The sequence below is a fragment of the Meles meles genome, chromosome 15 (assembly GCF_922984935.1).
Source record: "Meles meles chromosome 15, mMelMel3.1 paternal haplotype, whole genome shotgun sequence".
NCBI classification, from domain to species: Eukaryota; Metazoa; Chordata; class Mammalia; order Carnivora; family Mustelidae; genus Meles; species Meles meles.
Genome location: NC_060080.1, coordinates 20,904,090 through 20,914,827, shown reverse-complemented (window position 1 = coordinate 20,914,827; position 10,738 = coordinate 20,904,090). Strand labels below are relative to the sequence as shown.

Below are 10,738 nucleotides of genomic sequence, written 5' to 3'. Positions count from 1 at the left end.
GATGTTTACCGAGGAGAGCGTGAGGGACGTGCAGACCATCCCGGAGGCAGGCACAGGGCACATGGCTTGGCGAGGACCCTCTTGGTCTGTAGCTTTGAGAGCTTGTGCTGGTCTTCTTGGTCTTTCCAGATTCGCTCTCTGCCCTGCTCCTCGTCCTCCCAGGAGTGCAGAGGAAGAAGAGAGAGTGATGCTGGCGGATTCAGTCCGTGTGCGTTGGGCTGGGACTGGTAGCAGTTCCGTGGTTACTGGCCTGGATTCTGCTCTCCTGGCTGGTTTCCCCACACCTTGACCTTGCCATTGTGGGTTAGTAGACCTTCTTGAAATTATCCCGATTTGAGTTTGCCTCTGTTCCTGCAGGGACCCTGGCCGGTGGGGTGGAACACCCTTTTCTCAAGGTCGGAGTCTAGACTGATTGATCACTGAGTCCCCACACCTGGCGCAGTATTTGGGATGTGGTTCTGGGAGCTGACTAACTTACTGAGCACCTATAATGTGCCCACACTGCTACTTGTATTACTCAAATAATCCTCACGGCAATCTCACACTTCTCACCTTCATTTCACAGATGAGGAAATAAAGATGCAGGGAGGTTGAGTAACTTGCCCAAGGTCGCAGGTCAGCATGCGGCCGATCTGGGATTTGAACCCAGCCAGTGTGACTCTTCAGCCAATATTATGACTCGAAATCCCACTATTGGGTTGTCTTTCTGGTTGTCCTTTTTGTGTAGGGGGGGTGGCGTCTATTAGCTTTGGGAACCCAGAGAATCTGTCCCTTTGCCCACGTGGAGGTTCAGGTAGATGGGCAGAAGGTGGAATGTGGGCTACCATGGCAACTGGGTCACTCTGGTCACCTCCCCTGCTGAGCCCTTGGGCAGAGAGAAGCGTGGGGTTGGCATGGGGCAGTGTTTGAGGCACCAGATGCACTGGGAGGACTTGGAAGAATACCAGGTGGGTAGAAGAGGCAGAATGTTCTGGGCAGAGGTGAGGCGAGCCCCGGGAGACAGGTGGGATGAGTGGGAAATGTTTGCCTGCGGCTGGAGAGTTTCCCAGGCAGCGTAGCAGGCACTGTCGCCTTTGCTAAACCCCCATCCACGTGAGGCTGACCCATCCTCCGAGACCTCCTGCGTTTGTCTCCCGCTGCTCCAGAGCCCAGGGCTGTAGTCTCGACTTCACCCTCTCTCCAGTTCTGTGCCGGCATGCTCCTTCCCAAGGCGGTCAGAGCCTGGGGTTGGCTGCTCTGCCACGGCTGGAGGCCTGAGGGTTGGGGCATTTCCATTTTGCCGGGTCTAGGATAAGAGCAGGGGCTTCTCCCTTCTCCTCCCCAGGTCCCTGAAATTACCCCCTCCCCAGGGGTCCAGGGCCAGAACGGATGGAGGAGGCAGGTCACCTCTCTCTGTGGTTTGTTGTAGGCCCTGACCTTTCTGACCAGAAATGAGATCCTGTGGTGAGTCGAGGGGCCCCCTTCCCCCCGCTTGAGCTGAGTGCTCGTCCTGGTGGGGTCTCATGCTGGTCCCTAAGTGTGGCTCCCGCCAGGCCCTGTGAGGCCCTGGAGATGAGACCTGCAGGCAGAGACAGACCCCAGCCCGGAGAGCCCAACGCCAGGATGCCAGGACCCCAGTGGGGCTGAGGGAAGCCTCAGGCGTTAAGCCACTAGGCGCTCCGAGGCAGGATTTCTTCACAGAATCGCAGAAATGAATGAGGCCTCTTGGGGTCTTGGGGCAGGGTGGGGGGTTGGGGGGGGGACTTAGGAAAAAGGTCCGAAGCCTGGCTGGTAAACTGAGATGTGCTCTAAGCCCTGGCTCCCGCTCCAAGCCTCTCTTCAGAGCCTGCCATGTGTCAGACACTGTGAGGCCCTGGGAGCGTAACAGGGAGCAGCCCGCGGTGCCCGTCGTCATGCAGGTGACCGTCCAGCTGGGAAGGCTCCGGACAGAAGACAAGCATCAGGCAGAGTGAGGGCGGCCCACGCCCTCCTCAATGGGGCCACAGAGGTGTGAATGGCACCGTGTGTGCGTGCTCCGTCCAACTCCAGGATGGAGGACTGAAAAAGTCTTACGAGATTTCTTCTCTTGCCCTGCAGCTGCTCGGCACCCCTTCCCTGGCCCAGCACAAGACAGGCGCTCCGCGGGGTGGAGCTGAGCAGACAGGCTCTCTCCTCAGGACCACTAGGCCCCATGAGAGGCAGGGATGAGCCCCCGGCCGGCTTCAGCGAGCCTCACTTGTTGGGTATGAACTGGAAGCCGAGGGACGCTGGCTGTTTGAAGAGAGCATTTGAAACTCTGCATTAGATCATGTATCATAACGTTTCAGAACATCCGAGACCATGAGGAGAGGCGAAGAGCTTCCATAGAGAAAACAAAAACAAAACAAAAGACACACACAGGGAAAAACTCCAATCCAGAATGAAGTCCTAGTTAAACGAGTAACTAAGAGGGAATGTGAAGTAACGGTTTTTTTTGACATGCAAATTATTTTTAAAAATGACCTCTTAGGCATCTTGTCTGAGGAAAGTTCTGGAGGGCGTGCTCCATTAGCACGAGTAAGTAAACGGTGTTATTTTGGTAAGAGAGACTGGTGTATCTAGGACGCTTCTGTTTTTGTAAAACAAAAGGTTCTACATGTATGCACACACACACACACACACGCACACACTACACAAAGAGAGCATGTGTGGAAGGACACACACGCACGCCGTTCACTAGCTAGCTTCCTGCAGGGGCCTTGGGGTTCTGCCCGCATCGGCTTTAGCGTGGCTGCATTGTTGGCAAGGTGAGGGGCGGCGCTGACGCACACCCAGGGACACCCGCAGTGGCCGAGGGAGCCGGTGGCACGGGGTGCTTGAGGGAGACAGTGGCCCGGGGGGGCGAGACTAAGCCCCAGTCACTTTTGGACAATTGTCCCATGTGGCCTCCAAAGACACGTGGGGATTTTCCTATTAATGTGACAAAGACATACAGCCTGGGTGACGGTGCCGTTGGAGAGGTCGGTCCAGCTGAAAAAAGCATCCAAGAGACTGACAGACACGAGTAGCCTCCAGACGAGGGTGCCTCTGCCCTCTTCCAATACTTTCTCACATTTTTTTTTTTTTAACTTTCCCACCTTCTTATCTGTGTGGTGCAGAGGACACAAAGGCCTGAAGGCCTAGTCACCAGATCTGCTGATGACGCACAGCGGGAGGTCAGACCACATGTGACACTCTGGTCTCGGGCTGGCCCCTTTGCAGTCCCGGGCTGCCTTGGCCGGGTTTTCCGAGAAGGGGTCTGTTCACCCTCAATGTCTAGCCGGTGGGGATTTTCTGTCACAGCTTCTCCCTGTCACAGCAATTCCAAGTCAGCCCTCCCTGACCTGTGATCGAATTGCTCCCCGAGAAGGCCCTGACTTCCAGATGTCTCTTTGGGCTCAGCGCACAGGCTGTTCAGGTCCTTATCTTCAACCATAGCCACAGACTCCGTGTCTGAGGCCTGAATCCAGGAGGGCACCTGTGGCTTCCTTTAGACCTCCGGGGTTGGAGCCCAGGTCGGCCCCACTCAGTCTGAGCCATTTGGACTTCTGGGTGTCTCTCAGGGACTGCTCCTGTCACGATCGTGGGCTGTGTGTGGGTCTGCTTGGGGAACCTGAAGCTTTGTCCCTGGCCCCCACATAGGCTGAAGTGGCCATAAGGACTGCTCTTTCCTCTTGGCACCCCAGAGGTCCCAACACTTCCCAGCCTCTAGGCCCTGTCCTGGCCATTAGCGTCTGGCCCTCTGGGAGCACCCATCACTGGGTCAAGGTCAACAGGCAGCGTGGTTACGAGCTGGCTTCCCGGAAGCCGAAGGGCTGGGTTGGAGGCTCGGCTCTGCCCCTTCTAGCTGTGTGACTGTGGGTGCATTTCTTTGCTGAGCCTGTTCCCACACTTATAAAAAGCGTGACATGAAAGTACTGGAAGCTAAGCTCCCATGGTTGTTATTAGGACGATTAAACGATCAAATGCCTGTCAAAGGTCAGAGCAGCCCCGGGCACCCGGGTCCGTGCTTACTAGGGGCTGGCTGTTATTTTCATGCTTTTATTATCTCTCTTTTTCTGCAAATGAGGAAATTGGCTCAGAGAAATGAAGCAGTTTGTTCAAGCCACACAGCTTGAAAGGAGCAGATCATAAAAGCCACCTTTTCAGGCTAAAGATAGGGCTATTTATGAAACGCCTGCAGTCTGTCCTGTAGGGCAAAGGACCACTGACCCCGTGGCCCCCCGGAGCGGAGCCCAGAACAAAGGAGGAGAGATGGAGCCTGGCATGGAGCTGCGTTCTCAGTCCTGCCTGCAAGAGAGGAACGGGGAAGCTCATAGAAAGTAGAGGTCCTGCCCCCATCCTGGCCTTGAATGAGAGTCTCTCGGGGTGGATACGGGTGTTTCTAACATGCAATCCAGTAGAATATCAGTAAGTAAAACCTCAGAGGCAAGGGGGCAGAGAAGGGTAGAGAAATAGCCATGGGAGGCCTGAACCAGAGGCAGCAATGGGAGTCACCAAGTCTCTCATTTTACAGAGGGGAAACTGAGGCACAAGAGGGAATGTGGCAGAGTATGAGCTATGGGGCTGGTCTCCCCTGTCTTGGGCCTCGGAGCCTGCAGACAGCCCCTCCCTGTGTCTGGGAGAGAGCCACAGCCCGGGCTCCTTGATTTCTGGCAGGCTGAATGTGTGAGTTTTTCAAACGGCTTTGACTCTTGAGTCCATTAGTGATTAATTCAGAGTTCCATTTAGAGCCTGCTGATCCATATTTGGAGGAGGAGAACATTTTGTGGCAGCTGAGATGCAGCCACGATTCATCTGCGGGCAGCCCACCCACTCGGCGGCCTGGGAAGGCATGAAATCCAGGCCAGGCCCTCCCCACAGCACCCTCCCCAGAAAGCTTTGGGGGGGGCGGGGCCAGGAGACTCGCACCTGGCTGCGGGGCGGATCCTTTAGGGGTGGGGCAGCATAGGCTGCAGAACCCGGTGTGGGGTTTGGCCCCCCACGCTCTCTCCAGCTGAATGACCTTGGGCACATCCCTTTCGCCCCCCGAGCCTCAGTTTACCCTTCTTTAGAAATGATCACCACTGCACCTGTCTCTGAGGAATGTTGGAAAAATCGAGAAAATGTGCATGAGTGTACCCAGCACAGAGACCTGGTAAATGAGAGGAGGGGGTGGCCGTGGCCGTCACCCTTTTCCCCCAGCAGAGCCTCGGACATCCCCCTTCTCTGGGCTCCGAGGAACGGAGCTTCGGTCTGCAGCTCTGGATTTAACACGTGCCGCAGTGTGACCCGAAGCAAGTTATTTCTCCTCCTTGAGCCTCCGTTTCATCAGGGAAGGAGAGACTGTAGCTCCTTCCTTGCAAGACTCATGCAAGTTCCATGAAAAATGCCCACGAGCGCTGACGGCTCATGGCAGGCCACTCCCGGTGGGGAGCCCCCGGCGGGGTCAAGGGAGCCGTCTGTTCTGGGTGCTGGCCACAACGGTGCAGGGACTCAGAGAAGTCTTAAAAATGAGTACAGCTTACTGAGAGTCAGTCTGCTTTTTCTCTCCTCAGGCCAGCAATTCTAACGATGACAGTGATGAAACATACCTTTTGACTAGGACTGGCTGCTTCGGCCACCCCATCTTACTGTCCCCTCCCCTCTTGGGCCACTGGACCCTCCAGGGATGCTGGCCTGCCTTTCCTGCTCTGTGCTCTGCAGCGCCCCCCACACTTGCCTGGAGAACGTCTCCCCTCACCTATTCCATACCCTGCTTTTCGGCTGCCTTCCGAACTCGCCAGAGCTGTCCCTGGTGATGAAGGTCCAGGGCCCCAGACAAGGCTGACAGAGTCTGTCCTTCATGAAGAGCCATGCGCCTTTCTGGCTCCCGTTTTCAGCCCTTCTTATGGGTCAGCACAGGGTCAGTGATGGGGATTAGCTCCCTGTTGGGCAGAGTTAGGATTAGAGTCAAGGTCTCTCTGTTCAGAGAGGTCAAGCAACTTGCTTCAGATCACACAGCTAGTGGGACAAGGATCATGGTCCAAACGGGTGCCCCTGACTGATCTGGCAGCATTCTAACAGGAATCGGGGAACAGGCAGCATACTCAACTGGGGGTCTTGAGCTCACGGAGGTTAAGCGACTGGCCATTGCTACCTGGAAGTCCTGAGGAGCCCAGTGGGAGCTGGAGCTGTGGAAGGTGGAGGCCTCGTGCAGACACGACCAACACCTGCCATGGCTGGAAGAGGGTCAACACCTGCCATGGCTGGAAGAGGGTGGGAGGGACAAATCCCCACCTGGCTCTGTTACCACCTCCAGTCTCCAGCGGGTGCCTCCCTTGGACCAAAGACTACTGGAAGCGTCTGATGTCACAGGGCAAGAGAGGTGGGATGCACCACAGAGATGGGAGAGGGGCCTGGCCAGCAGGTGGGAAAACAGAACCGGATCACGGACACAGCTGAAGCGCTTGCTACTCTCCCATGGCCGGGATCTAAAGGACATTTTCCCAGTCAGTGAGCTGTGAAAGCATGAGAGGCTAGAGTGGGAACAGACCATGGCTCTGAGCTCTCCTGGCGTTGGGCCTCCATGTACCATGATCAGGGCCCTGGCTGGGGGGACTCCCTTTCTATCTCCAAATCTTCACTTGTAAAATCATCCTCTGAATTCTTCTCTGAGTTGCCTGTCCCTAACTTCCACTAATCAGATTTGTCTGGGTTCAGACACCAAATGTCATGCCAGCGACAGTGAGGGGCTGTTAGTCACTCAACCCCGAGTATGAATTAGCTTGGCTGGGGGCTTGCCTCCTGGCACTGAGCTGAGGTGAGGGGTTGGATGGTGGGGAGAAGAGCAGGAAAGGAGGCGAGGGGAGAGGGTGAGCTTGGAGTGTGATGGACGCAAGGGGAAGAAGAGAGGGCGGGCCCAGGGACCCAGGTCCAGTTAGAAGGCATCCTCCACCCCCATCAAGGTCTAGGTCTGAGCTCTGAAAGTCAGGGCACTGGGTGCCTGAGCAGCAGGACAGGAACACAGACAGGGACATAGAGAGGCTCAGGGATCAGGAGAGACAGGCACCGTGCTGACGTTCTACGCCTCGTCTCTTATCACCGTCGCGTGTTTGTGAAGGGAGATTAGGGGCCCAGGGCTGGGGGATCAGAACCCTGCCCAAGGTCTCAGAGCTACCAGGTGGCAGACTCAGGACTTGAACTAGGCCTGTCCAGCTCTAGAGACTGTTTTTCACCAGCCTGTGGTTACACCCCCCACATGCACACTCACACGCACAGTCACGCACTCACACTCGCTCACATGCAGTCACACACGCACACTCACACACGTGCACACTCACTCACACACACACGCACACAATCACAGGAAGGCCCTGCAGCCCCGTCGCGTCAAACTCCCACAGCCCTTGTTATTGCCCATTTTCCGGATGATGAAACTCAGGCTCAGGAACGAAGGTCGCACAGCTCTGCTGTGGCACCACAGGGTCTGGGGTCCAGGCCACCGTGTCTTCTCTCCACTGGCTGTCTCGGTCGCGAGTCCTAAATGACCCAGGAGCGGAGACAGGATGGGGCAGGAGGGCGGGAGGATGCAGCTCGTGGTCTCTTGGCCCCGGGGGGTCCTGCACTCTCCTCCCATCGGGCCACGTAGCCACCTCGCCCTCTGCCTGTCCCTCACGAGCAAAGCCTCCAGGCCGGTGTGGGCCTAGAGCAGGGACACTGGTCGCGGGGAGATGAGGCGGGAGGCTTAGCCCTGTGGTCTCTGGAGACCACCCGCGGGCTAGGGCGGCTGCGTGGTCCCCGGCTGCCTGCCGGCTGGGCTCTAATCTGGGCTCAGCCACACCCACCGTGTGGTCTCTTTTCTCCCGGACAAGGGCAGGGCTGGGCAGCTGGCCTGGGTGGCACGCTGGCTTCCCGAAGGCCCTGCTGGCTTCTCCATCTGTAAGTGAGGGACTGGACTGTGTGACCAGAGATGTCCCTTCCAGCTCTGACATTCTAGAACTAACACGTGTGTATTCTGTGCTACAGAGCACACTCACGTACCTTTCCTCATGCTCGGCTCATCTTTGAACACCTCTCCCCCCTGCCCCCACCACCCCAATGTGGGCCGGGTACCCTGGATCCTCAAAGATGTTTCTAGAAGCGTGGACTGATGTCCAACTGCCTTTACTATGTCACTCAATCATAAGTCCTCTTCCTCCAGATAGGCCTGCAGGGGAGGGGGACGTGGTCCTCTGTCCCCAGCTCACTCTGCCTCTCTTCTTAGCATCCACGACACCTTCCTGAAGCTCTGTCCCCCTGGGAAGTACTACAAGGAGGCAACACTGACCACAGACCAGGTCAGCTCCCTGCCGGCCCTGAGGGTGAGTGCAGCATAGGGGAGGGGCTGGCCGTGCCACTGGGGTCCACGGAGGGGTGGAGGACCCTGGGGGGGGTGGGCATTGTGGCCCTGCGGGCGTCTGGTGGCAGGCTCTCCAGAGGGGCTGGTGGACCACCACGCAGGGCTTGGTTCCCCAGCACTTCTCACGCGCGTCTGGCCTCACTCTATCCTTGCATCAGTCCCGGAGGCAGGACAGGTGTGACGACTGTCACCATTTCTCAGGTGAGGGGCCAAAGTGCATGAGGACAATGCCACTTGTTCCAGGTCTCATTGGGGAAGGGGGTGGGTCTTGCTGAGGCTCCAGGGCCTCTCTGTGATTCCCTCTTGAGCCTCATCTTAGGGGCCCCCTCAGTCAGCTTCCTGCTGACCCTTTACTGGAGCCCTCCCACCCAGAGGACCCTGCCCTGGCCAGCTTTCTCTGCTGTCCTTTATGCCGCAAGCCAGATAAGTGGGAAGGTCGGGATCCCCTGCAGAACAATTTGGGCCTTGGGGAAGCCAGAGTGTCACGCCAGTCCATCCGCCCAGCCCCCTCCTCAGCCCTTTTCTGCTCAGGCTGCTTCAGTAAACTAGGGTTTTTCTACAAGGACTGAGAACCTTCTCAGTTTCTTCCCTGAGAAGCCAGGAAAAGGACTTGGAGCCCAGTGACTGTTGTCCGAAGCTGCCTCCTTCCATCTCCAGGTGTGACTACAGGAAAGAAGGACACATGCATTTCTGTCCTTGTCCCCGTCTTCCTATCCCCGTCAGTTGAGCCAGTCCTCCCTGACCTGAGAGAGGTGGGCCAAATATTCCTGTCTTCTCCTGGATTTCCCCACTTTCCTGGGCCAAATCTCATAACCCTTATATCCAGTTGATATATACCCACCCTGCCCTTGTCAGAGCAGAGTCCTTGTCCAAACCCGCATCTCAGTCTCCCCACCTGTGAAATGGGTAGAATGGTGGGGGTGGTTGGGAGTTGTTTCCCTCTGTTCCCCAAGGCTCCCCAAGGTCCCCGAACTCTACAGGCTATGCTGACACAAGCTGTTAATGCCCCCCCACTCCCAACTTTAAGGACCATCTTAAATTTTTGGTTCCTGATGTGAAAAGGCGCTGCCCTTCCCCCGAAGCACCTAGAAGAGCCCGAAGGTGCACCATAAAAGGGCTCCTTAATCACGTCTGAGATTTGTAATTAGAATGTGTCCAGCACTCAGAAGGACGACGTCAGGTTAACTAATCACGGTGGTGTCAGGCGTCCTGATGTTTCATTCTGATCTCAGAGGAATAATGGTTGAATTTGTCATTGTGCAATGAGAGGCCACCCTCACTTCTGTCTGGAACAAGATGGGCCTGAAGAGGGCTAGGGGCTCAGGTGGCGCGGGGGGTGGGAGACACCGAACAGGTGCAAGGAGCACGCATTCAACACGGGCTATGGGGCCTCTCCGAAGTGATGGACCTTGTTCTGGGCAGAGACAGAGAAAGAGCACAGAGCTAGGTACCTGAGATGGATGCAGGAACAGAGAAGACAAAGGAATAGGAAAGGGTGTTGAGGGGAAGGGGAACGGGGCAGCTGAGAGCTGGGGTCTCCGAGAGGAAAGGAGCCCAATACTCAAAAATGTGAGATAATTGGAGAATCTGCCTGTGCCAGACACAAAATGGGGAGCTTGTCCTCCTGGTACCCCTTATTCTCACGCACACCCTCACCCACACAGGCACACTTCCACCTCCCCACCCCCCACACACGTGCTGCCTCGGCAGGGGGGCGGGGGGGTGGGTCACTCAGAACTAGACTGTCCACGCAGGGGCCGGGGCTGAGGGGCAGCCTGAATGGGAAGCTTCTGCCCTCTGTTCTCCAGGTCGGGGACAGGGTCACTGGGTGGTCCCAGAATATCTGAATGTAAACCCTGGAAAGAGACCCAGAGGCCACCCAGCCTAATCATTGCCAAATGCTCTCTGCCGTGGTTTTACCCATCAGAGAACTGAAACCCAGAGAGGGAAGCTCCTTGCTCAGGCCTGGTGACTGCAGAGCCTGGACAGGCTCTGACCCACTTCTAACCAGGGCCTCCACCTCTGATCGGGGCTTGGCTTGGTGCCGATGGTGTGCCTGGGTTGGCAAGGTGCCCTGGGGGCTCAAGGGGAGCGCCTGGCAAAGACCCGTCCTGGAGGGCTGGCATGGAGAGTGCTGGGGGATGCGTGGGCCAGCACCCTGCATAGCCCCAGAACACCCTGGTCGGGCCTAGGGTCTCTGTTCTGAGCTCCCAAGGAGCAAGGCCTGGACCCTGAGGGCTGGGTCAGGGCCCAGCTCCATCACTCCACCTGGGACCTCTCCCTCTAAGCCTGAATCCCTGTCAGTAAGACAGCATGTTCGTCCCGTGCCGTGTATCAGCATGTGCAGGGCTAAACCGTAGTCCTATGCACCCGGGGTGGCGG

At 56.9% G+C, this 10,738-nt stretch overlaps 1 protein-coding gene across 1 annotated transcript in view; it reads left to right on the top strand.

Moving 5' to 3' along the window:
- The first annotated feature begins 893 nt into the window (after positions 1-893).
- Positions 894-10,738, top strand: part of CIB4 (calcium and integrin binding family member 4) — a 49,751-nt gene continuing 39,906 nt past the window's right edge. The window contains exons 1-3 of the mRNA XM_045979705.1: positions 894-947; positions 1,409-1,443; positions 8,222-8,318. Of these exons, the coding sequence (XP_045835661.1) occupies positions 894-947; positions 1,409-1,443; positions 8,222-8,318 (186 nt within the window). The remainder of the gene's footprint in view (positions 948-1,408; positions 1,444-8,221; positions 8,319-10,738) is intronic.